This window comes from Hemitrygon akajei, chromosome 26, assembly GCF_048418815.1.
Source record: "Hemitrygon akajei chromosome 26, sHemAka1.3, whole genome shotgun sequence".
Lineage (NCBI taxonomy): Eukaryota > Metazoa > Chordata > Chondrichthyes > Myliobatiformes > Dasyatidae > Hemitrygon > Hemitrygon akajei.
Genome location: NC_133149.1, coordinates 32651723 through 32679485, shown reverse-complemented (window position 1 = coordinate 32679485; position 27763 = coordinate 32651723). Strand labels below are relative to the sequence as shown.

Below are 27763 nucleotides of genomic sequence, written 5' to 3'. Positions count from 1 at the left end.
GAAATGAAAGGGTTAACACGCGAGGCACATTTGATGGTTCTGGGCCTGTATTTGCTGGAGTTTAGAAGAATGGCGGGGGGAATCTCACTGAAGTCTACTGAATATTGAAAGGCCTAAAGAGAGTGGATGTGGAGAGGATGTTTCCCATAGTGGGTGAGTCTAGGACCAGAGGGCACAGCTTCCAAATACAAGGATGTCCCTTTGGAACGGAGGTGAGGAGGAATGTCTTTAGCCAGAGGATGGTGAATCTCTGGAATCCATTGCCACAGACAACTATGGAGGCCACGTCATTGGGTATACTTGAAGCAGAGGTTCAGAGGTTCTTGATTAGTAAGAATGTCAAAGGCTACAGGGAATGGTTTTGAGAGGGATAATAAATCAGCCTTGATGGAATGATGGAGCAGACACAATGGGCAAATGGCCTGGTTCTGCTCCCATGTCTTATGGAACTTTATTCACAAGCCCCATTCCTTTCCACACATCACAACCACACCAAATGCTTATTATACTCAGAGGTCTCTGTTTATGGATCTCAATCTCAGACACTGGTGACTTTTCTCGTGAATTTTCAGTTTAGAGCTGAGCCAGAGGCACACCTACAGCTGAAGATCCTATAGGGTTTGCACTGTGTCCCGAGCTTAGATTCACAAGAAGCAACTACCTCATCACCTGTGAAATACGTTGTCATCTTGAAGCATCTGATGATTGCCCTCTGAGCAAATTTGCCTTGAGTTGCTGAAATCCTCTTAATGAGTGGATTCCAAGGTTTTCATTGGTGTTTTTGGGGTATGAGTCCAAAGTTCCAACCACATACCTGTGGGAATTGTAAATAAAAGTAAAAATAAGTTTTTGCCAGCAATGGAAATGTAAAATGAAACAAAACAAAGTAAATGCTCAATAGGTCAGATGGCATCCATAGAAAGAGAAACTGTCGATGTCACAAGTTGATGACTTCATAGAAAATGCAAATATTTATTGGACCTTTCATAGAAATTGTTAACCTTGGTTATTTTGTTTGTTTTTTTTTAAATTTATTTAGAGATTCACCATGGTAACAGGCCCTCAGGCCCAATGAACCCGTGCTGCCGAATTATACCCATGTAACCAATTAACCTACTAATCTGCACCTCTTTGGAATGTAGGAGGAAACTGGAGCACCTGTAGGAAACCCATGTGGTCACAGGAAGAACGTACCAACTCCTTATAGAGAGCGATGGAATTGAATCCGTGTTGCTGGTGGGTTACACTCACCACTAAGCTACTGTTACGCCCCTATTTTTGAGAACAAAAGAATAGATGGAGGTTGTTTAATACCCCGAGCCTATTCTGTTCTTCAATTAGACTATGGATTAACTGTGTTCACCAATTTTAAAAGTCTGTCAGATGCTAAATGCAAATAGCCAGTTGATAAACCATAAATTATAGGAGCAAAGTTATTAATTGCCTGCTGGGTCTATGCATTAAACCATACATTCCACTTCCACACTCTGCAGCATGTGATAAATTTGCACCACCTCACATATGTATCTACAGATATAAGAGAATCTCCAACTGATATTTAACAGCTAAATATAATTAACACCAATTGCTATGAATTGCATTGATACAAATTAACCCGTGTGGTATTGTAGGATAATTTGGTTGAAGAGTGTCCCTTGTTTATTATTGAGTATTGTGAACTTCTTGCCTGATCATAAACACACAGATTCTGTGATGATGGAAATCTCAAGCAACACACACAAAATGCTGGAGGAACTCTGCAGATCCGGCAGCCTCTATGGAGGGAAACATACAGGGGGCCGAAACCCTTCATCAGGACTCATTGTCTTATTGAGTCCTGTTGGAGGGTCTCACCCAAAATATCAACTGTTTATGCCCCTCCAAAGATGCTGCCTGACCTATTTGTATGATATTTTTGTTAGGTTATTAAATATATGTTGTGTGAATTGTGTGAATAAATAGAAGCTGACTTCATTTTGAGTCATGATGAAGATACAGTGTAGTAAGATTCCTCTGTGCTGTACTTATGTGACAGAATATAACATTTGCTGCTTTGAAATCAGGAATGGTTGCCATTAACTTGATAGTCAGTAGAAATGCTTGAGACCAACAAAGCAGTCAATACAAGAAAATTGTAGAAGTAAATAATAGGAGAACTCACAAAATAACTAATACTTATTTGTGAGTAATTTAAAGGTAACCATACCGCTAACCACCTGAGATTCTGTAATTTACACAAAACCATCGATCAATACACTTTGTTGTGCGTTTTCTGGGGAAATCAGAATCCATCTGTCTGGAGAGCACTGATGTTGATGCTAATAACTCTCAATGAAACAGACAATCTGCCACTATTGACCTGGACAGTGAACTCCAATAAGTTGAAGCCTGTGTTTGACATGGTTAACTGCAACGATATTTCCTCAGTAGGATGGTGAACCAGCTGAAACCAATTAGCCTTTTTCATAAGTCTCTTCACAATAAAACAACAAATGGTTCCTATTGATATGTTACTGCTGTAGTTAACCTCTTCCGTTCTGTGTTCTTGGTTCCCCTTGTGAGACACAACTGAAATCCACATGATAATGGGACTGTGCACTTTCTTGTCAGCCTGGCCATTGTCCTCTGACCTTTCTCATTAACAAGACATTTTCACCCACAGAACTGCTGCTTGCTGGATTTTTATTGGTTCTTCATAACATTCACTGTAAACTCTAGAGACTGTTGTGTGTGAAAATCCCAGGAGATCAGCAGTTTCTGAGATACTCAAACCACTCTATCTGGCACCAGCGATCATTCCATCGTCAACGTCACTTGGATCACATTTCTTTCCCATTCTGATGGTTCATCTGAACAACAACTGAATCTCTTGACCATGCCTTCATGCGTTTATGCTTTGAGTTGCTGCCACGTGATTGGCTGTTTAGATATTTGCATTAACGAGCAGGTGAACAGGTGTAACTTATAAAGTGGCAGCTGAGGGAATATTACCACCAAAACTAGTAATCTAGTTTACTTTAATAACCTTTTGTGAGTACTGTTCTGAAAGTCTAGATATACTATATCCAGTTATCTATTCTTTTAGCTATGGGCTTAAAAAACTCAGATTCATTGTTTGTGATTCCCTTTCATAAATCCGTATTGACTGCCCAATTGTATTATTTATTTCCTTAATAATGCACTTGAGCCTATTGATCTCAGGCTGACTGGTCTGTTGTCAAATGGCAAATGCTATATATTTGTTCACATTTAATAATCTGTTGCCTACCTATTATGTACTGCATTACTAAGACTTCTGTCTGTGACCATGCTCTATTGCACACAATACTGCAAATCTTCATTTGAACATTTTAAGTTGATTCCATCATGCAGTAGTACTCATGAATGTTATTGAAAGCATGTCTGAAACATGACCATTTCAGTCTTTCTTTCCATGCTCTCTGAATGAAGTCAATATTTTTTTCTAGATTAGAATGCTATTGTGATCATTTACAAGTAGAAAATGTGCTCAGATTTCCTGCTGTGAAAGGCATTTGCACATCAGCCATTTTCTACATCATTCCCTATACTCTATAATGAATCAACCTATAGCCAGGGAAGTGATGACTGTTTAAGATAACATCTTTAGTTATTCTTCTTACTTCTCTTCTAATATTGTTTATCTGTGAACTTGTAATGCTACGTGACACTGTAATTTCTTCTGGGGTCTGCCTTTGTGAAAGGCAGGTCATGCCTTACGAGCCTGATTGAATTTTTGGAGGATGCGACTAAACACATTGATGAAGGAAAAGCAGTAGATGTAGTGTGTATGGATTTCAGCAAGGAATTTGATAAAGTAGCCCATGCAAGGATTATTGAGAAAGTAAGGAGGCATGGGATCCAAGGAAAAATTTCTTTGTGGATCCAGAACTGGCTTTCCCACAGAAGGCAAAGAGTAGTTGTAGACGGGTCATATTCTGCATGGAGGTTGGTCATCAGTGGTGTGCCTCAGGAATCTGTTCTGGGACCCCTACTCTCAGTGATTTTTATAAATGATCTGGATGAGGAAGTGGAGGGATGGGTTAGTAAATTTGCTGATGACACAAAGGTTGGAGGTGTTGTGGATAGTGTGGAGTGCTGTCAGAAATTACAGCAGGACATTGATAGGATGCAAAACTGGGCTGAGAAATGGCAGATGGAGTTCAACCCAGATAAGTGTGAAGTGGTTCATTTTAGTAGGTCAAATATGATGGCAGAATATAGCATTAATGGTAAGACTCTTGGCAGTGTGGAGGATCAAAGAGATCTTGGGGCCCGAGTCCATAGGACATTCAAAGCAGCTGTGCAGGTTGACTCTGTGGTTAAGAAGGCATACAGTGCATTTGGCCTTTATCAACCGTGGGATTGAGTTTAAGAGCCGAGAGGTAACGTTGAAGCTATATAGGACCCTGGTCAGACCCCATTTGGAGTACTGTGCTCAGTTCTGGTCACCTCACTATAGGAAGGATGTGGAAACCATAGAAAGGGTGCAGAGGAGATTTACAAGGATGTTGCCTGGATTGGGGAGTGTGCCTTATGAGAATAGGTTGAGTGAACTTGGCCTTTTCTCTTTGGAGCGGCGGAGGATGAGAGGTGGCCTGATGGAGGTGTACAAGATGATGAGAGGCATTGATCATGTGGATAGTCAGGCTTTTTCCCAGGGCTGAAATGGCTAGCATGAGAGAGCACAGTTTTAAGATGCTTGGAAGTGGGTACAGAGGAGATATCAGGGGTAGGTTTTTTACACAGAGAGTGGTGAGTGCGTGGAATGGGCTGCCGGCAACGGTGGTGGAGGCGGATATGATAGCGTCTTTTAAGAGACTCCTGGACAGGTACGTGGAGCTCAGAAAAATAGAGGGCTATGGGTAACTCTAGGTAATTTCTCAGGTAAGGACATGTTCAGCACAGCTTTGTGGGCCAAAGGGCCTGTATTGTGCTGTAGGTTTTCTATGTTCTAACAATAAAGTATCTATCTATCTGTCTATCAAATCAATTTTAACTGCCTCAGTGTTATTTCAAGTGTAGCTCTCTGGGAATCCAAGTTACACAGTTCTCAGGTAAGCTGAGTGAGGCTTGTCTTTCTGATTGAGGGGAAGCTTTGATAAGTTGCCATCCACTCATACCTGATAAAAACTGATAGCTCAGGGGTTTTTTTTCCTGAGTTTCAGTGCAGCTGAATTGTGCTAAATAGGTGGGTTGTCTTCAGCTGTCCTTGGGCCAGCACTCATAGAAACAAATAAAAAGTATAGTTCAGTGCCTATGGAGCTGTGGTGTGTTTCTCAGCTAAAACCAATTTTCATCTCGGAGATGGTGGAATAAAGTAGGGATTGACTTCCTCCACCGAGGTTCAGACTTACCCTGGTAGTGACGATAAGTTGATGGGCGAAGTGATTTTGTGAGCAATGGAAACCTAGTTGTTGCTTGTGAGACAAACAAAAGTACCTCCACAGCAGGGGTTCCCGAATCTTTTTTATGACATGGACCAATGCCATTAAGCAAGTGGTCCGTGGACCCCAGGTTGGAAACCCCTGCTCTAACCCAATACATTACGGGCACACCCCCTCCCCCATACTGTTCATGGTGTCTACAGAAGACACTGCCCCAAGAAGGCAGCATCCATCATCAATGATCCCCGCTATCCAGACCATGCCATATTCTCACAGCTACCATGAGGCAGGAGGTACAGAAACCTGAAGTTGTACACCACCAGATTCAATTGCTGCTGTTTCCCTTCAACCAACCAAATCTTGAACCATCCAGCACTACCCTAATCACTGCAGTTTCGCAACACTGTGGCCATTTTGATCAGTTTGCGCTACAATGAACTCGTTTATGTTTTGTCCTAATTGTGTTCTTTATTGCAAAAATTGTGAACAATTTATGTTAACTTCATGTTACTTTTTGTGAATGCTGCTTAATCAGTGCTCTGTGCCTGTGATGTTGCTGTAAGCTTGTTTTTCATTGTATCTGTGCATACATGTACTTCAGAATGTGAAATAAACTTAACCTTGGCTTTGAACCAATCTATTCTCTATCAGGCCCCTCATGATAATAACCCCGACCCATGTCCTCTGTTAGATTCCCATCCTCTAATCATTACTTTTACCCAACTCCAATCCTTCTGCCAACTCTTTAAAGAACCAGGCCTCAATTGTGTGAACCAATTTCACAGTCATCCTCCCATGGCAAATGTAGTTTAATTCAGATTAAGTGGAAAGTCAAATCGAGGTAGGACATTCACAGTGAACAACAGAGCCCTGGGTGTGTTATAGAACAGAGGGACCTTGGAGTACAAATACATGATTCTCTAAAAGTAGAGTCACAGGTAGACAGTGTGGTGAAGAAGGCTTTTGACATACTGCCTTCAAGGAATTGAGTGTAAAATTTGGCAGGTCATGGTACAGTTGTATAGGACACCGGTGTAGGTGCAAGGAGTGTTATGTCAATTCCCTGCTATAGGTAAGAGGTTATTAAAATGGAAAGAGTGTAGAAGAATGTCACAGGTAGATGGGGTAGTAAAAAGAGCTTTTGGTACATTGGCCTTTATAAATCAAAGTATTGAGTATAAGAGTTGGAATGTTATGGTGAGGTTATATAAGGCATTGGTGAGGCCAAATTTGGAGTATTGTGTGCAGTTTTGGTCACCAAATTACAGGAAGGATATTAATCAGGTTGAAAGAGTGCAGAGAAGGTTTACAAGAATGTTGCTAGGACTTGAGAAACTGAGTTACAGAGAAAGGTTGAATAGATTAAGACTTTATTCCCTGGAGTGTAGAAGAATGAGGGGAGATTTGATAGAGGTATATAAAATTATGATGGGTATAGATAGAGTGAATGCAAGCAGGCTTTTTCCACTGACTCCAGGGGAGAAAAAAAACAGAGGACATGGGTTAAGGGTGAAGGGTGTAAAGTTTAAAGGGAACATTAGGGGGGCTTCTTCACAGAGAGTGGTGGGAGTGTGGAATGAACAGCCAGATGAAGTAGTAAATGCGGGCAACACGAGTGAATCTGCAGATGCTGGAAATAAATAAAAAACACAAAATGCTGGCAGAACTCAGCAGGCCAGACAGCATCTATGGGAGGAGGTAGTGACGACGTTTCGGGCCGAAACCCTTCATCAGGAAACCCTCCTGATGAAGGGTTTCGGCCCGAAATGTCGTCACTACCTCCTCCCATAGATGCTGTCTGGCCTGCTGAGTTCTGCCAGCATTTTGTGTTTTTTAGTAAATGCGGGCTTACTTTTAACATTCAAGAAAAACTTGGACAGGTACATGGATGAGAGGTGTATGGAGGGATCTGGTCCAGGTGCAGGTCAGTGGGACTAGGCAGAAAAATAGTTCGGCACAGCCAAGAAGGGCCAAAAGGCCTGTTTCTGTGCTGTAATGTTCTATGGTAAAAGACTTACAAGGATGCTGCCAAGAGATGAGGGACTGAGTTATAGGGAGAGGCTGAACAAACTGGGACATTATTCCTTCGAGCATAGGAGACTGAGAGGTGATCTTATATGGAAAATCTTGAGAGGCATAGACATGGTAAATGCATTCAGTCTTTAACCAAGAGTTGGAGTATCCAAATTGGCTTAATGTGAAAGAGGAAATTTTTAAGAGGAATTTGAAAGGCAACCTTTTTACACAAAGTGTGATATCTATGTGGAATCAGTTGCCAGAAGAAGAAGTTGAGGCTAGTACAACAACAACTTTTAAAAGACAGTCGGACTGGTACACGGATTGGAAAGTTCGAGAAAGTTATATGTTAAATGCTGGCAAATGGGACTAGCTTGGTTGTGGCATCTTGGTCTGCATAGGCCAGTTGGATCGAGGCATTGGTTTCCATTCTGTGCGACTGTATGAATCTTGTGGTCATTGCCTTAAGAAACTGGGTCTCATAGCAGCTTGAGCCATTAAAAAAAAACCTCCAACAATGTATCTGTGAAACACTCCAGATTCACTGGTAGGAGAATCAAGCCAATGCCATCGATCCGAGGCCAATGTCACCACTGTTCAGTTAGTTATGGTAGGCTGATAATGTCCAAAACCAGATTCTCAAAACAGACACTCTATATGTTGTTGAAGAACTTTACCAGTGGACAGAGAAAGTGATTCAATAACCTTCTGAAAACTGACTCAAAGTAGTGAAACATCTCCAGTATACTGGCTCTAATGAATCTTTTGTCTATGACTGGTTAGAGTGGAGAAGAAGTGTTCAATATGTTATTGGGAACCTCAAGGCCATGCATCAGAAGCAAACGTAAACTTGACATAAATAGTGGACGGAGTGTAACGTTCATCCTATCAGCCTCCACCTGCCCCATCTATGAGTGTCTGCTGTCCCCACAGTAGCCACCTTTGAACCACAAAACTGGAGTAGAAGCAAGTCATTTGGAATCCCATGGAGCTGCCTTGGAAGTAGAAGGAAAGACAGTTCAACATTCAAAACAATCATTGGTGGTGGACAATACTGCAACTGATTACTGTCCTTCAGTGAGTAGCAGTGAATTACTAGGCAAATTGAACGTTCCACCCAATGGATAATTGCTGTTTTTTCTTCATACATTTTTGATTCCTGAAGTTCCCTTACTATGTGAAGTTTGGAAGAAATCATTCACACTCTGTTACAAACAAAATGAAATGATCTGGGGTTGGGGTAGTCTCCACCATAATTCTCAGAATGTGGATGTCACTGACAAGTTTGCTTGGTCTCCAAGAGTAGGACTTGAACTTATGAACAGCTAAACAGAACAACCTGGACAAGTGCCCTGTAAATGCCAACAGCCTGTGAATAACCTGCTATTCTCTCATCACACCAAGTAGGTAAGAGAGGTTTAAGACCATAAGACATAAGAGTAAAACTAGGCCATTCGGCCCATTGAGTCTGCTCCACCATTCCATCATGGCTGGACCTCACTGTTAATGAACACTAATAGCAAACATTCATTATGGCTTAAGTCTGTGTGTGGCAATGCTATAGAAAACCCATTGGCTTAGGTGGCCTTTTTTAGAGGCTTTCTCAAAGTAGTCCAGTTCCCGCTGAAACATTATCAGCTCATTGTATTCTCTAATGGAGCTGTCTGATTCTTGTCAACAAACAGAACATGTTGTTGAGGGAGACCTGAGAGTGAGAGAAACTTGCTCTGTGCCAGGAGATTACGTTATCTTCATTGAATACACTGACATGGATGCAGAATGTACTTGTGAATGCTGTTGTCATAAACCTCTGTGTTACTTAATGAGGAACAGATTAATCTTGAATAACATGAGCGGGAGGAATGAATTAGTAGATGCTTATGCTTTGGGAATGTGAAGGAGAATAAATCTGTTGAGGTTTGTGATGATTCTGAAGCATACTATTTACAATGCTTGAGTATGATTAGGCATCAGAAAACAAAATTAATAAATTTCATAGGGTAATGAAAATTTAGACAAAATACCAGATAAATAATAATTGCCCAGATGGTTCATTTTAACACAAACAAGGTCAATACTAACACTAGTCTGAGTAATACAACAGGTAAAACAATGGTCCACAGTGTACAGAGTGGTAGGACTGAATATTTTCTGTGAGAAATAATGGGCTCGCAGTCAAGTTTATTGTTAAGACTTTAAAAATCCTACCCAGGCTTTGGAGTTTTAACAGACGAAGGTCAATGGGTAGGGCCATGACTAGAAAGTTCCAGAAAGAAGGTCAACAATTTTAATACTCTAATAAGAGTAGCAGCCTCTAGTTTACTATTTTTGTGCATTTTTAACAAATGTCCTGCAATGAATATCAGATCCAACAGGACCCGAATGAAATCATACTTCAGTTTCTGGCTATTCTTGCCTGTTCTTTGGGCCGCCAGTAAACTACAAGGTCAGGGTGAAAATGATTCGCAGTTCCTCGACTAACAGGATCCCTGTCCAGAAAGGTGACAGTCTGCCTTTAAGAAGTCTGCTTTAATAAAATGGGCCCCTAATTCAGGCTCACTGACAGACAAGTCATTCCTGCCTGTCTGGTGGAGAGGCTGCGATAATGAGGTATCTGCAGCAGGCTGAAGGAGATGTTAAACTGCCCAGCCACCTAATGGATTTTGCTGTATATTTTGAAGAGTTGCTGTGCCGTGATTTGTTGGCTTCTCTAGTGAAAAGCACATAGTTCAGCAGCAATGAATTGCATGTATCAGTTCTAAGATCAGACCTAATCATTGAAAGGGCAAGGTAAGGACAGGGTTTTTTTTAAGTAAATTGAACTTGCTCTCACAAAGACAACCTATTGCTCTGTTGCAATGTTGCAGAAGAATTGCTGCATTTTTCACATATAGAACATAGAAGTTACATTTAACATTCAATCAATTATGGCTTTATTGTTAGCTGTGCTCCGTTGTTTGAACGATTGACTGATCTGCGTGATTATCTGTGGAATAATTAACTGACTGATGCATTCTTTTGTCTTCAAGGTCCGCCTTTTATCATTTCTCCACCAGAAAATATAACAGTGAACATATCTCAAGATGCCTTCTTCACCTGCCAAGCAGAAGCATGTCCCGAAAACCTAACTTACACCTGGCTCTGGGAGGATGAAAATGTCTTCTTTAAGAGGTAAAGTCATGATTGTGTTTTTATTTAATATTCTGGTTTCCAACCAGGCTGACATTTAAAAGCAGTTCCTAAACTATTTTGTAATAGTGTATATCTCTGGATTTGCCCAGTCTCCTGTCATTCTTATTGTGAAATGTCAAAGGCATCAGTATTGAACCCGCTATTAGTTCAAGATTCAAAGATTCAAATCATATTTATTATCAAAGAATGTATAAATTATACACCTTGAGATTTGTCCGCCTACAGGCAGCCACAAAGCAAGAAACCCGAATAATCAAGTTAAAAAGAAAAAAGACAAAAAAAACACTACACAGAGAAAGAGAGAGAGAAAACACAAATCGTGCAAACAATGGAAACAAGGCAACATCATTCTGAACGAGCCTGAGTCCCAGGTTTGCTCCCAGAGCAGCCGAAGGAGGGCCATGCCTCAGTCCCAGTTCACACCGGTGGGGCAAAAAAAGCAGAGCAGCTGGATTAGTTCACAGCCTCGACACTGTGGAGAAAGAATGAACATTCATGGGCGAGTGAGTGAAATCAGCCGGACCCTCAGGGCTTCCAGACTATCTGTGCTGGCGTTTTTGAATATCCAAGCACCAGGTCGTGCCTTGCTGTAGGACCTGGGCCCCGGCACCACAATGCGCTTGGTCTGCCCAGCCTGAAGCCACTCTTGATCTTAACAAATTGGCTCGGCACTCAGAACGATCCAAACTCGCACCTGGGTTCGGTGGACAGGCATCAAAGCCCTTCCACATTGACTCCTCTGCAAATCACTTACTCTGTCTCTGGCAGCAATTCCAACTCTGCCTGTGACCCCAGCTTGAACACGTTGCGCCTCACAATGTCCCAGCATAGCTCATCCCCGAACCAGCCTTGCCTTCACCTGCCTCCTCACTGTCTCCAGGGATAATTCACCACAATTTTCTTCAGAAGAGATGTTACAAGTAATGTTTCTCGTCAAATCTCTTGCTTTCCGAACTACCAGTAAGCTGTCGCATATATTTGGTAGCGCCAAGTTATTCGCAAATTAACTTAATGGTGTGGATGAATTGATAGTGCAGTTTATCCAGGTTTGTTGATGTCAGTGAGGAAGTGAGGTGCAAGAAATTTGGACAAGTACTGGATTGGAGGGGTATGGAGGGCTATGGTCCAGGTGCAAAATAGTTTGGTACAGGTTAGGTGGGCCTAAGGGCCTGTTTCTGTTCTGTATTTCTCTATGACTCTAAGTAAACATACAGGTACAGGAAGCATAAATGGTATGTTGGTTCTGTCAAGGGACCTGGGATATGAAGTCTTGCTGAGATTATACAGTGGGTTGGTAAATCCACATTTGAGGCACCAGGTACAGTGGGGGTACAGTTTTGACCTCCACGCAGAATGAACCATCACTTGTATAGAAACAGAGCAGCACCAATTCACTGGATTGAATCCTAAGTTGAAGGATTTATCCTGTGAAGAAAGTTTAGCTATGAAGGGCATCTATGTCTAACTGTTTGAAAGCAAGGTTATAAAAACTCAAACTGAATGTCATATTAATCTGATTGTCTGCACTCAGGATAGCATACTGATCTTTCTTTATTTGGCTTTCGTTGTTGTTGCAACACCAGACTCTATATAACTTGGCAGTGTGTCTGACAATTGACCCTCATATGAGTGAGTATTCATCATGTGAGTCATCAGAGTCAGGGCTGACACTTTATTCAAACAGTTGGGGAAATCAATACAGCCACATTGGAGCAGGAAACATTGCTTTGTAATCAGACTTGAGAAGTTTTGGTTGATTGTACTGCATTGAGTGATTACGTTATTTTCGCTTCTAATCCATTTGTTAATAATGGGTTGGCTTGACATAATTAAACATTGTTTGACAATGTAATCAATTGGTCTTTGAATTAATAATGAATTATTTTAATCCACGTGCTCCCTCCTGGAAGCAGACAGCCGCAGTTTTGTCAGGGTCACTGTGTGGTTATTTTTTAATTTCACCTTTACTTCAAACCTGGAATTTCCCTCATAAGCCCAAGTGAAGGTTTGCTTTATGTGTAAATGCAAGAGTTGCTGTAGACGCTTGAAATTCAGAGTAACACACCAAAATGCTGGAGGATCTCAGCAGGTCAGGCAGCATCCATGGATGAGGAATAATCAGTCGACGTTTCAGGCCGAGACCCTCATCTGGATATTATGTGCTTTATGCTTTATGAGTTCTGTGCAATAATGTTGTATGTATCCCTTATGAATGGGCTTATAATTCTATTGCATTGTGAAAATCAATATTCACAGCAAATGCATTGCTAAAGTCCAAGACTTGGGAGTCAACCCCTCCCTCTGCAGCTGGATCCTTTACTGATTGTGGTCTGTTGGTCAGGAAGTAAAGATAGGCACCAACAGCTCTGCCATGATGACTCGACACTGGTGCCCCACAAGGCTGCTCCTCCTATCCTCCCTGTGCACTCGCGACTTTGTGGCCAGATTCAGCTCCAACTCTACCTACAAGTTTGCAGATGATTCCACTGTACTGGGCCGCATCTCAAATAACAAGGGATCGGGAGTACGGAAAGGAAGTAGAGAGCTTACTGACATGGTGCAATGACAATAACTTTTCCCTCAATGTCAGCAAAACAAAAGAGCCAGTCATTGACTTCGGAAGGGAGTGAGGAAGGAGCACGTGCTCCTGAGATACAGAGCGTTAAGAGCTTCAAGTCCCTAGGACTGAGCACCTCCTATCCTAGTCCAACCACATACAGTAGATGCTTTTGGATTAAGGTCTAAGTGGTAATTTTTCTTGTAATTTGAATTTCTTTATGCTTGCTTATATATTGGTATAATCACTTGTTTGTCAGTAAATGCTCAGTGGATTTAAGTAATTTGTAGTAGAGCTGGTTCAGCAACTTTTGTCTAAAGCCTTGTCACACTATAAATTGAAACATTTCATTGGCTGTTCTTATTAAGGAATTTTCTTATCTATCTAGTTTGAGCTAGTTTTCAGTATAAGTCAGTTAGGACTTCTTTATTCTTAATCTTTTCCTTGTCTTTTTTTGGTTCTTACTCACAGTGATTACTGTTATTTCTTAGTTTTGAACATCTCATAAAATGCTGTAACCACAAGATAAGGCGGCACAGTAGCATAACGGTTAGTACAATGCTTTACAGTACCATCGACCAGGGTTCAATGCCCGCTGCTGTCTGTAAGGAGTTTTTATGCTCTCCCTATCAACGCATGGCATTTCCTCCCAAAGACATAGTGTTAATTGGTCATTGGAAACTGTCCCTTGATTAGTCTAGGGTTAAATCGGGGATTGCTGGGTGGCACAGCTCGAAGGACTGGAAGGGCCTATTCCGCGCTCTATCAAACGTCAACAGCGCTTCTCCCTATAGATGCTGCCTGGCCTGCTGTGTTCCACCAGCATTTTGTGTGTGTTGTTGTTAAATAAATTTACACCTCATTCTTGACTTCCAAAGAACCTTCTGGACAATAGCATCTCCAGATCAAACAATGCCATCACTAAGAAAGTTCACAAATGCCTCTACTTCCTCAGGAGACTAAAGAAATTTGGCATGTTCCCTTTCACCTTCACCAATTTTGCTCCACCACAAAATGTATCCTATCTGGATGCAGCGTGGCTCAGTACAGCAACTACTCTGCCCGTGACTGCGAGAAACTGCAGAGACAATTGATGATAAGCTGAACTCCTGACCTCAAACGTACCTTGCTGTGATCTTAGACCTTATTGTCTACCTGCACTGTTTTTTCTGTAACTGTTACACTTCATTCTGCATTCTGTTATTGTTTTACTTTGCTCTACCTCCATGCACTGTGTAATGAACCGAACTCTATACACAGTGTATAAGACAGGATTTTCACTGTACCTCTGTACGTGTGATAATAAGGAATCAATTCCAATTCCAATTCTGTATTCATTTTTATAATGCCAACTAGGAAAGTAGTGGTGATCTCTCTTCTTGAATTGTTGCATTGTGGTGAAGAGGCTCCCTTAGTGTTGCCAGGTTGGGAGTTCCAGGATTTGAGCCCACTGTTGTGTTTCCAAGCCAGGGGCCTGCGGGTAATGGTGTTCTCCTGCACCCGCTGCCCTTCTTTTCCCTGGTGGTAGAGTTTAGGGGCTTGGAAGGTATTGTCCATGCAAAAGAAGCTCATTGTACAAAGGGCAGACAGTAGATGAATTGACTATTCCTGCAGCCAGTGAATAATCAGTCCATCCGGCATTACGGCGGATTTTGTTAATGGCAGTCTGCATTCACTACGTTGAGAGAGAGAGAGAGAGAGATTGTCGATATGTATTTATTTATTTTGTTGAGATACAGTGTGAAACAGGCCCTTCCAGTTCTTCAAGCTATGCCACCAGCAACCCACCGATTTAACACTGCCCTTATCATGGGACAACTTACAGTGAGCAATTAACCTACTAACTGGTACATCTTTGAACTGTGGGAGAAAACTGGAGCACCCAGAGGAATCCTACCTGTTTCACAGGGAGGACGTACAAATTGCTTATAGAGTCCACCAAGATTGAACTCTGAACTCCAAGCTGTAATAGCATCATGCTAACTGCTACGCTACCGTGATTGTCAGGTTCAAAGGCAAATTAATGGTTCAGGTGAAATGACAGAGTTTAATGAATCCAGGTTTGCTGATGGTACAAATCTCAATGAGAAAGTGAGATGAAGAAGAGAAATATTGAAGACAAGCATGTGCCTTTGACCCACAGGCTAAAATTGGTTCATCAACAACATGGGTGGCCAGATGCCAGACATCAGCAAGTGCACACAGTGCATGAAAATGAAATAAATTGTCAATTCTAAGAATCTGGGGAAAAAAGCAGAAAATACCAGAAACACTCAGTAGATGAGGTAGAACTTGTGGAAAGAGAGACAGAGTGAAAACAAGCGGTCTTCTGATGATACATTCATTCGTGCTCTTTTCACACATGCTGCCTGACCTGCTTGTTTCCAACATTACCTGCTTTATAGCAAACATAAATCTACTGCCTCCTCCCAGACATCAGTGATTATAAATTTTAGATGTATCTGTGTTCTTGACAGATACATTAATTGTTGATCATTAAACTTGGCAATGGTTGTTTCGCCATCATAAAGACCATAAGATATTGGAGCAGAATCAGGCCATTTGGCCCATCGAGTCTGCTCTTCCATTTTATCATAGCTGATTTCTTTTCCTTCTGAACCCCGTCATCCTGCCTACTCCCTGGAACCTTTGACATCCTTACTAATCGAGAACCTATCAACTTCCGCTTTAAATATGTCCAATAACTTGGTCTCCACAGCTGTTTGGGGCAATGAATTCCAGAGACTCACCACCCTCAGATGGAAGAAATTCTTCCTCATCTTTGTTCCAACGGGATGAGCTTCTATTCTGAGGCTGTGCTCCCTGCTTCTAGACCCTCCCACCCATAGAAACATCCTCTCCACCTCGGCCCTTCAACATTTAGTAGATTTCATAAGAACTTTTGTATTATTGTCCAGGTCTGGGAGACAAGGGGTGTCCCCAAACCCTAACCTGATCCCTAAATCTCTATCCACGAAACCATCTCTACAAACCTAAAAAAAACAACTAAGTCTGTGATAAAACTAATCTACAAAAAAATACTATTCTCAAATTCCGTGAGAACATGCAAGGGTGGCTGCCCAGGAGAAAACCCTATGAACTTTCCACTAGTTGCATTTTTAGAATATGGTATCTGACCTACATTTTTAAAAACAATTAAGTTTGCAGATTTCTGCCTTAAAACATTTTGATGGTGGAGTGTAGTGCCAGCTGGTGATTTCTTTATGCTTTACTTTCCCACTGTCCGATTTGCACAGAATATATTCATCCTGAGTAACTGCTCGATCTAGCATATTTCCATATCCACTCAATATACTGATCTATGTTTATTTTTGGTGTCATTCAACTTCTCACTGGTCCATTTAAAATAATCTCATAATTGGAGGAGCTAATGAATCCCATAACTCTGATCTTTCTTGCCTCCCTCTCTTAATAAACTGGACGTGGATGAGGCAGCCTGAGTGAAAGCAACCTCTGTTCCGTGCTCAACAGTTCCTTTCTTCCGTAATTTACCAGCAATCAATAATAGAAACATGTTCCTCATTTTCTCTAATGAAAAGGAGGAGGCCATTTGATCTTGCTGATCTTTTTGAGGCTCTGCTGCTTCTGACTATTCCTATCAGCCATGTTCCTCCACTAATTTCCCTATAACCTATCCTCTCTCACATGTCCACCAACTCTCTCCAGTCCTCCTACCACCCAGCTATATGAAGGAATGATTTATAGCAGGCAATTAAGCTACCAGTCAGCACATCCTTGGGATGTGGGAACAAGCTAGAGCACCTGGGGTAAACCCATTTTGTCACAGTGACAATAAGAAACTCAGTGATGCGACATCTGCGGTCAGGACTGTATCTGCCAATTTTGGTTAATGTTCATTCAATGAGTGTATGCCGAACAGAATTCTTTTCTGCAGCTTCTTCTCCTGAGCAACATCAAGTCATGGGGTCATAGAGACCAGTACACTAATCCTACATTAAATCATTCCTTTTCCTCCAACATTCTCAGCTCCTCCCTGGTTTCTGCATACTAGGGGCAATTTACAGTGGCTGATTAATCTATCAACCTGCATATCTGTGTCTGCGAGCTCTGAGACGTTTTGCTCCACTGCGTGATGAACTGAGGCTGAGGCTGTGGGACTGCTCTGGGCTTCGTGTCTGTGGACTCGCTTTTGTTCCTTGCTTTTATTATTTGTGCGATTTGTGTTTTTTTACCTCTGTCTGTTGGTCCTTTTTTGATGGATTCTTTCGGGTTGCTTGTTTCGTGGCTGCCTGTAAGGAGACGAATCTCAAGGTCATTATAATGTATACTTACTTTGATAATAAATGTACTTTAAGTTTTTGAACTTAGAAATTGGAGCAGCCCAAGATAATCCATGTGGTCACAGGGAGAATATTCAAAGCCTGTTTATAGTTGTCATTCAAATAACAGAAATCTTGATGCAACAATGAGATACACAGACAGAGAGGTAGATTTATATTGTGTGGTTGTGTCAATTGGCTCCTGGATACGTACTGCCCAAAGGTACTTAATGAACACACTGAGTACAGAGGAAAGCCTAGAAATTCATCTGTGATCAGAGAATACCAACGGCCTTTTCGACTGTACCCTCACACTGTTATAATCACGCTAAGCTGTTGCACTTGAAGAGTCCACAGGTGTGAGTGGTAGTCCTTGTACCCCAGGTTTCGTCCCTCCTTTGACAATTGAAGCTGTCTGATACACAAGCTCTCTCAGGATGAATTGATTCTACGTGTGCATTCCCTGTCAGGAAATTCATCTCATGAGCCATAACAAGCTGCACATTGAACAGTGAAACCTTTTCTCGTGGTGAAAAGATTTGTTTCTTGGCAGGGGTACTAATAGGCAGATGAGTCCAGTGACTGGATGTTTGTACTCTTGGAAGCCCGAAACACTGTCAAATCCAGCGCTTGAGAAATCACCTGGATGGATCTCAGCCAGAGAACTCGCATCTGCTTAAACACAGTACCTGGGTAACCTCGCTGCATTAGATTTTAGATCTGAGATTTCTATATTACATGTACTGTATATCAAAACATCGAGTAAAATGTGTTGTTTGCGCTAACAACCAGCACACCGAAGGATGTGCTGGGGCAGCTCCCAAGTGTCACCACTCATTCCAGCACCAACATAGCGTGCCCACAATGCTCGACAGAACAATACTGAACACAACAAAGCAGAACTATACCGAGAGACGAAGTAACAACAGCAAAGCCCTGTTCTTCCCTCCCACTGGACTTCAAATGTGGAGAGACTTGGATTCTGGCCTGTCCTCTAATTTGTCCACAAACCCTAACCTGATCCCTGAATCCCCTCTCTGTCCACAAAACCATCCCTACAAACCTAAAAAAAACTGAGTCTGAGACACAACCTCGATGGAGACTGCATCTCGGCACTATCATGAAAAAAAAGTAGATTTAGAATTGCATCCAATTTCGTTTGTAAAATACCTATAAAAAGTGATTTTTTTTTTACAAATAAATTAAATTAGAATTAAGAGGTTGTAAAGAGTTCAGGTGGATTTCCTGATTCACATAAATGTTAGATTGAATTAAATATTTTATTGTGCAAATTTGTAAATGTCAGTGTACCAGAATGCAGTAACGCTCCAGTTAGAATTAAACGATAGCTGGGTAGGAGAATCACGGTCATAAAACACATAACTTTTGTCAGTAAGCTAATAAAGATTCTTAATGAGATATTTTAGAAGTGCTCTTCTCAGCTCAACTCCAGGAGGTGGCCAGTTTCAGCACTGAAGAGACTTATTGAATTGCATCATCTGTTTTATGTCTGTTCTGCATCAGAATTGCAGCAGCTTCTCATATAAACGTGAACTTTCCACATGCTCCATTTCAATGAATCCCAGAACATTATGACAAAAAAACAGATCATTTGGTTTCTCCGCTCATCTTGTTGCAATCCATCATAAGACTCCCTTTTTAATACCACACCGAGTAAAGGAGGATCACGAAGCTAATAAAGAAAGGCAAGGCAGAATATGAAATTAAACTGGCAAGGAACATACTAATGAACCGTAAATCTTTGATAGGCATGTTAAAAAAAAAAGACTGGCAAAGGCAAATATTGGTCCTGTACAGACAGAGACAAGAGAATTTATAGTGGCAATCCAGAAAATGACAGAGGAATTTTGCATTTACTTTCTCCCCATCATCACCAAAGAAGACATAAATACGAGCCAAAGGTAACAGAGAATGGTCTAGAATGAAGAACTGAAGGAAATGAGTGTTAGGGGGGAGAAAAGTTCCAGAGAAGGGAATGAAATCTGATAAACCCCCAAGGACCAATTGTTTTACCTGCCAGCATTTTGAAAGAGGTAGTGATGAAATCTATGCAGATTGGTGATAACATCTCCTCCTCACTGATGATCAACACTGGTGCACCTCAGAGGTGTGTGCTTAGCCCACTGCTCTACTCTCTCTATACACATGACTGTGTGGCTAGGCATAGCTCAAATACCATCTATAAATTTGCTGACGATACAACCATTGTTGATAGAATCTCAGATGGTGACAAGAGGGCGTACAGGAGTGAAATATGCCAACTAGCGGAGTGGTGCCACAGCAACAACCTGGCACTCAACGTCAGTAAGACGAAAGAGCTGATTGTGGACTTCAGGAAGGGTAAGACGAAGGAGCACATACCAATCCTCATAGAGGGATCAGAAGTGGAGAGAGTGAGCAGTTTCAAGTTCCTGGGTATCAAGATCTCTGAGGACCTACCCTGATCCCAACATATTGATGTAGTTATAAAGAAGGCAAGACAGCGGCTATATTTTATTAGGAGTGAAGTGATTTGGCATGTCAACAAATACACTCAAAAACTTTCTGACAGGCTGCATCACTGTCTGGTATGGGGGGAGGGGCTACTGCACACAAGACCAAGAGAAGCTGCAGTGGGTTGTAAATCTAGTCAGCTCCATCGTGGGCACTAGCCTACAAAGTACCCAGGACATCTTCAGGGAGCGGTGTCTCAGAAAGACAGCGTCCATTATTAAGGACCTCCAGCACCCAGGGCATGCCCTTTTCTCACTGTTACCATCAGGTAGGAGGTACAGAAGCCTGAAGGCACAAACTCAGCGATTCAGGAACAGCTTCTTCCCCTCTGCCATCCGATTCCTAAATGGATATTGAATCTTTGGACACTGCCTCACTTTTTTTTAATATACAGTATTTCTGCTTTGCACATTTTTAAAATCTATTCAATATATGTAATTGATATACTTGTTTATTATTATTATTATATCTTTTTTTCTCTTCTATATTATGTATTGCATTGAACTGCTGCTGCTAAGTTAACAAATTTCACATCACATGTCAGTGATAATAAACCTGATTCTGATTCTGAAAACAGTGAATGCAGTGGCATCTTCTAAAATTCCATAGATTCTTGAAATGTTCTTGTAACCAGAAAAGTAGTTAATAATTATGCGTTAGTCCACTGTCAGAAGGAGGGGAAAATGCTGGAATCTATAAGGATGTAATAATGGTACACCCTAAAAAGAGTAATAGGTCTGAGCACAGGAAATAAAGAAAACTGAAGATTCTGGACATCTAAAACGATATCTGAAAAGGCTGGAAAAAGGCTTGACTGAAACGTTGGTTCTGTTTCTCTTTCCTGACCTGCTGGGCATTTCTGGCATCTTCTGTTTCGGTTCTGAATAAGACTGAGCATGATTTATGGAACAAAACTCATGATTGACTACTTAATAGAGTCATAGGGTCATTGATAGGTACAACACAGAAACAGGTCCTTTGGCTCATCAAGTCCACACTGGACTATTTAACCTGCTTACTCCCATTGATCTGCACCTGGACCATAGCCCTACCATCCATGTACCTATCCAAACTTCTCTTAAACATTGAAATTGAGCTCACAAAGCACCACTTGTGCTGACAGCTTGTTCCACACGCTCACGAACCTCTGAGTGAAGAAGTTTCCCCTCATGTTCCCCATAGACATTTCACATTTCACCCTTAACCTATGACCTCTGCCCAACCTCAGTGGAAAAAGCCTGCTTGCATTTGCCCTATCTATACCCCTCATAATCTTGTATACCTATCTGTACAGGAGATTGTTGAGAAGTGATTAGTGGATAAAAGGAAACCTAATGCAATATCATAGAGTCACCGAGCACAGGCATGGGCCCTTCGGCCCGCATGTTAATGCTGACATGAAGTATTTGGACTTTGATAATGTTACTGTAAAGTCATTCGAGAGGTTGGTTGACAAGGTTAGGACTCCTTGAATTGTAGATAATGTCCTAATATGAATTGTGAATTGACTATTGAAGAGAAAGAAATCAGTGGGAATAAAGTTCCAAATTCAAAGTAAATTTATTAACGAAGTACATATATGTCACTATATACAACCCAGAAATTCACTTTCTTGCGGGCATATTCAATAAATCCAATAACCATAATAGAACCAATGGAAGAGGACAACCAACAGGGCAGACAAATAACCAGTGTGCAAAAGACGACAAACTGTGCAAATACAAAAAAGAAAAAAAGTAATAATAAATAAGAAATAAGTATCAAGAAAGTGAGATGAGGAGTCCTTGAAAGTGAATCCATAGGTTGTACGAACCTGTGCGGCGAGTGAAGTTAGCCCCTTTGGTTCAAGAGCCTGATGGTTAAGAGGTAACTGTGGTGTGAGTTCTGAGGCTCCTATATCCTCTTGCTGATGGCAGCAGCAAGAAGAGGTCACAACCTGGGTGGTGGGGGTCCTTGATGATAGATGTTGCTTTCCTGCAACAGAACTTTGTCTAGATGTTTTCAATGGTGGGGAGGGCTTTACCTGTGATGGAATGGGTTGTATCCACTACTTTTTGTAGGATTTTCTGTTCAAGGGCATTTGTGGTTCCCTACCAGGCTGTGATGCAGCCAGTCAATATACTCTCCACTACACATCTATAGAAGTGTGTCAAAGTTTTTGATGTCATGCCGAATTGACACAAACATCTCAGGAAGTAGAGGCGCTGCCTTGCTTTCTTTGTAATTGCACTTACGTGCCAGGTCCAGGCCAGGTCCTCTGAAATAAGAACACTGAAGAAATTGAAGTTGCTGACCCTCTCCATCTCTGATCCCACAATGAGGACTGGCAGCTCCTTGGTCTCGCTGACATTGAGTGAGAGGTTGTTGTTATGACACCACTCAGCCAGATTTTCAATCTCCCTCCTATATGCTGATTCATCACCACCTTTGATTTGACCAACAACAGTGGTGTCATCGACAAACGTGAATATGGCAATGCAGCTGTCCTTAGCCTCACAGTCATAAGTATAAACGAGTCGAGCAGGGGGCTAAGCACACAAACTTGTGGAGGAGATGTTGTTGCCAATCCAAACTGACTGGGGTCTGCAAGTGAGGAAATTGAGGATCCAATTGCACAAGGAGGCATTAAGGCCAAGGTCTTGAAGCTTATAGATTAGTTTTGGGAGGATGCCAATCTGTATTCGATAAAGAGCATCCTGATGTATGCATCTTTGCTGTCCAGATGACCCACAAAAGGTTGCCATGGCTGACCAACGCCATCATGGAAATTATATTTTTCTCAGGTTGGCAGCCAATGCCTAGTGAGATATTACAATAAACAGTGCTTTGGCCTCTTTTATTTGCAATCTACAGCATCGATTTGGCTGAGGTTGGGGTTTTGCTGATGATACAAAATCAAGCAGGATTGTTGATAGCAAGGAGGATGTAAGGCCTTTTTAGGGGATATAAATTAGATGAGTTTGTTGGTAAAAATGTGGGAGGAGCAATATAATATGAAATCAACCGCATTTATGCATAAAACCATAAAGTAATATTATTTTTGAAATAGTGAGAGGATAGGTAATGTTCATGTTCAAACTGACTTTGGTGTCCTGTACGCAAGTCACTGAAAGCCAACGTGAACGGTTAGGAAGGCAATATGTATACTGGTCTTTATTAAAACAGGATTTAAATACAGACTTAAGTTGTCTAATTCCATTTCTGTAGGGCCTTAATGAGACTACAACTGGAGGATTGGTCCTTTACCTAAAAATAAATACAGTTGCCACAGGGTAGAGCAGGCTTTTATTCTTCAGAGTTCAAAACAGTGAGGGGAAATTTCATTGAAACCGACAGGTTCTTGCAGGGCTTGTCAGCCTGGATGCACAGAGGATGTTTACTCTGATTGAGGGCTATCGGACCATGGATCATAGTCACAGAGTCATGACTGAGATGAGGAGAAAGTTATTCTCCCAAAGGCCAGTGAATCTTTTGAAATTTCCTGCCTTAGGCTGTTGTTGGAAGTTCTCTCATGCAGTTCAATCAAGCAGAGATCAATATATTTTTTAGATAGTGAGGGAATCAAGATCAATAACAGAAAGAGTAATTTGTATTTGAAGTCTACATCATAGTATTTTGTTTCAATCTTTTTACATTAAACTGCATCTGCCGCAAACTGCAAATCTGACATATCTGCCAACTGTGTGTTGTCCACAATCTTAAAATCTTCATCGGCCTTCACAATTTGATGTTGTTGCCTCAATCTGCTGTGCAGGCATATTATGTAAGTTGTAAATAAAAACAGTCCAGAAAGAGAGCAATGCACACAAAATGTGGAGGAACTCAGCAGGTCAGGCAGCATCTATGGAAAGGAATAAGCAGTTGACGTTTCGGGCTGAGACCCTTCATCAGGACTGGAAAGGAAGGGTGAAGATGCCAGAGCATGAACATGTGGGGAAGGGAACAAGTACAAGCTAGAAGGTAACAGGTGAAGCCATGTATGGTGGGGGGTAGGGGGGGGGGAGAAGTAAGAAGCTGGGAGGTGATAGGTGGAAAAGATAAAGGGGTGGAGAAGAAGGAATTTGATAGGAGAGGAGTGGACCATGGGAGAAAGGAAAGGAGGAGGGGCATCAGGGGAGGTGACAAATAGGTGAGGTGTAGAAGTAAGAGGCCAGAGTGATGAATTGGCGCACTTATTTCTGAATGGAGGTGAGGAAGGAGGCGAATGGGCAATTGTAGCACTTACTTCATTAAGTGCAACACAGTCCCTCCCAGCACTTATCCTTGCAAGCGGAAGAAGTGTTACACCTGCCCATTCACCTCCTCCCTCACCTCCATTCAGGACCCCAAACAGTTCTTCCAGGTGAGGCAACACTTCACCTGCAAATCTGTTGGGGTGGTTTACTGTATCCAGTGCTCCCAATCCAGCCTGACCTGCTGAGCTCCTCTGGCATTTTGTGTGTGTCGCTCTGGGTTTCCAGCATCTGCCAAATCTCTCTTATTCACTCTCAGAGAATAATCAGTTCTTACCTATTCCAAGAACCTTTCATTTTTTTTTCTTTGAGATCTGCTCTATATACATGGATGCATTCCCCTTAAGTCTGTTTGCTGTTACCCTTGCCATAAATCTCTTATATAGCTATCTGTATGTCAGTTGCTTCTTCAAAGGTTCCATAAAACTTAGTGAAGCTTTAATCTGTTCTTCAGCAAAATACATTGTTTATTTTCTGACTGTTTCCAGTATCTTAATGCTTATTAATTGTGCATTGCAGGCTAGAAGCTAACAACTGAAATAATTCCTTTCTTCATCAATATTCTCTATTTTTATAAGTATTGTTATATTTTCTGAGCCTATGTGGGATTATATTTCTAAAGAATGTTGGTAGTCAGAACTTGATATATTTTTCCCTTCCCTCAGGGTCCTTGTAACTAAGCAGTCAAATCATGGTTATATGCTTAACAGGGTTGAGCAATTTATTCAATATTAATTCTCCTTTTAAATAATAACCACCAATAATGCTTTCCTCTTATCTCTGATGATTTTACAATCGCAGTACTCATCTCTACAGTGAAATCAGTAGCGCAGTCAAACAATTCATTAGTGTCTGTTGTATATATTTGTTATTGGTGCAGATATTGTTACCTTCAAAGGTATTGGAGAAACAATTTGCAAGTTGATTTACATGATTACATTTTTATATAAAAATTGAATTTATTTCCAAGAGAATTTGTTTCCATATCTAAGAATAATGATTAATTTAATCATTATTCTTACATATTTGCATGTGTAAAAATGAAATTTGAAGAATTCTTTTCGTAAGGGCATACTCCTCAGTTAAATAACCCACATTAAAATGCAGTATGGCTTTAACCATGGAGTTTTAACATAGCATCAGTTTGCTTCAACAGGCAACATTGGAATCATGATTTTCATGTATAAAAGATCACTCAGCTCTAACCACGTAATTGTTGTTTGCGTGTCATGGTAATTGGCCATTTTCCACTCTCCCACGTTTCCCAGTGGGCCATCACAGATGCTATGGGAATGTCAGCATGGGTGGACTTGTGTGTTCACTGATGAGGTTTCCTCACCTCATGCTTGAACCTTCTGTCAACTAATTGATTGAGACTGGATCCTGGAATTAGGACCAAAACCTGGAGGAACTCAGCAGGTCAGGCAGCATCTACAGTAGTAAATAGTCAACTTTGCAGGTCAATACCTTTTAATTGGACTGAAAAATAGACTGGCGATAGCCAGATTTTTAAACAGATGGAAGGAAGGGTGGAGCAAGAGCCAGCAGCAATAGGTGAATCCAGATGAGGGAATGGGAGGGTCTTCATAAGTAGATGGGAGAGGGGAGGAACTCAGCAGGTCAGGCAGCAACTATGGAAATGAATAAATAGTTGACATTTTGAGCCAAAACCCATCTTGAGTACTGGAAAGGAAGGGGGAAAATGCCAGAATAAAAAGGTGAGGGGAGGGGAAGGAAGATAGCAAGAAGGTAATAGGTGAAGCTAGGTGGGTGAGACAGGTAAAAGGCTGGAGAAGAAAGACTCTGATAGGAGAGGAGAGCGGACCATAGGAGGAAGGGAAGGAGGAGGGGCACCAGGAGGAGGTGATAGGCAGGTGAGGAGAGGTAAGAGGCCAGAGTGGGGAACAGAAGAAAAGGGGAGGGGAGGAAAATTATTTTTTTACCAGAAAGAGACACCAGAAGATGGGAAGTGATAGGCCGACATGACAAGGGGTGGAAGATGATGAAATCTGATAAAAGAAGGTAGACCATGGAATAAAGGAAGAGAGGTGGGGAAGGCAGAGGGCAGGGATAGGGGAGGGGCCTATTGGGAGGAGAATATGGGTGAAAACCAGATGGATTAGAGGAAAGAGAAAATAAGCAGAGGTGGAGCAGTTATCTTCTGGATGTTCATACTGCTAAGTTGCAGGCTACCCAGATGGAATTGATTGCAATTAGTTCCAATTATTGTCATACTATGTGACTGTCAAGACTGGTCAAAAGTAAATTATATGGCTCTTGGACTTCTCTACTCCAACAGTTCCAGTGTGCCCGTAAGTTGAACCATTTCTCTTTTGCACTCTTAACAATCCATTTACACCAATAGTGCACTGTACACAGAGTGTTAATAGAAGGGTGAAGAACAAAAATCAAAAGGTTGAAAAGTATTAAAACAGAATTAAAATCCTACACATGCCAGGTAAACTTGTTAAGCCAACATTCACTTCGAAGTTCACCGTGCCTAGGGATTAATGAAATTTTAATGGAAATTTGTTCTGTTTTGGACAGAATTCTGCTGTTTTACAAAGCTCCCATTAAAATTGGGAACACTGTTTCCTTTCTGATAGATCTCTGTGAGCTCCGTGAATTATATACAGATTTATTGCCAATCAGTACAGAATAATAAGCAACTTGTTGCCAATATCTGTCCTTTGGGATCTGCATTAAAATTGGCCATTTAATGTTCAGTAAACTGTAATAGTTACCAAGGAAAGGGAAAATTTTCAGTTTCAGTTTATCTTGACATGTGTAAATCAAATCCTAAAAGTAATGAATGAAGATCAGCACTATAGTCAAAATCTACCAGCCTTTAAATTCCATGTTTTTGATTAGCTGCAGTATTTTCCAAGGTAGCCTATTTGAGTGATACTAATTGTAATTCTACCGTGCAGTTGTCATTATCTATACAGTGGTTACAGATGTCTTTCTCTTGTGGCTTGAGTGATCTCTTGAACTATAAATAATTTATGGCTCCTAATTTGCACAGCCATTGCATTTCCATTTGGACTTCAGCCCACACTTGGAGACCAACCTCCAAGTCACTGCTTTGTTCAATGAAATAATCAAGGAAATAGGCCTTGCATTCAACATCAGCAAAACAATGGTCTCTATCAACTTGTTCCCAGTGTATAACATTACTAATTGTCAATTTGTGAACAGAGCCTGGAAAATACAAGACTCCTGAAGCAGATACTCTGTTCTAAGCTCTGTTCTAGCAAGTGAGAAGTAGGTAAATAGAGGAAAGGGCTTCTGCCTGACTTGAGGCTCATCACGTGGCTCATCAATCTCCTTGCAGCTGAACTGGAAGTAAACTTTGAGCCCACAGGATTGCCTAAGAAAAAGATAAATGGAATAAATCTTGAAAATTTACTAAAGAAAATAGGAGACATGATGATAAATTAAATAAATGATGCAAATGATGCTGTCGAATTAGAGAATCCATAGTGCTTCTACAGAATTTGTGCCTCAAAGTTTAGGAAAGAGCAGTTAGTAAAACTAAATTAATTT

The 27763-nt window shown here is 41.2% G+C and overlaps 1 protein-coding gene across 2 annotated transcripts in view; it reads left to right on the top strand.

Annotated features, from left to right (window-relative positions):
* The window catches only part of igsf9bb (immunoglobulin superfamily, member 9Bb), a 711231-nt gene that overhangs the window by 514878 nt on the left and 168590 nt on the right, over window positions 1-27763 (top strand). For both annotated transcript variants that reach the window (XM_073029796.1, XM_073029795.1), the window contains exon 6: window positions 10451-10592. In XM_073029796.1, the coding sequence (XP_072885897.1) occupies window positions 10451-10592 (142 nt within the window). The remainder of the gene's footprint in view (window positions 1-10450; window positions 10593-27763) is intronic.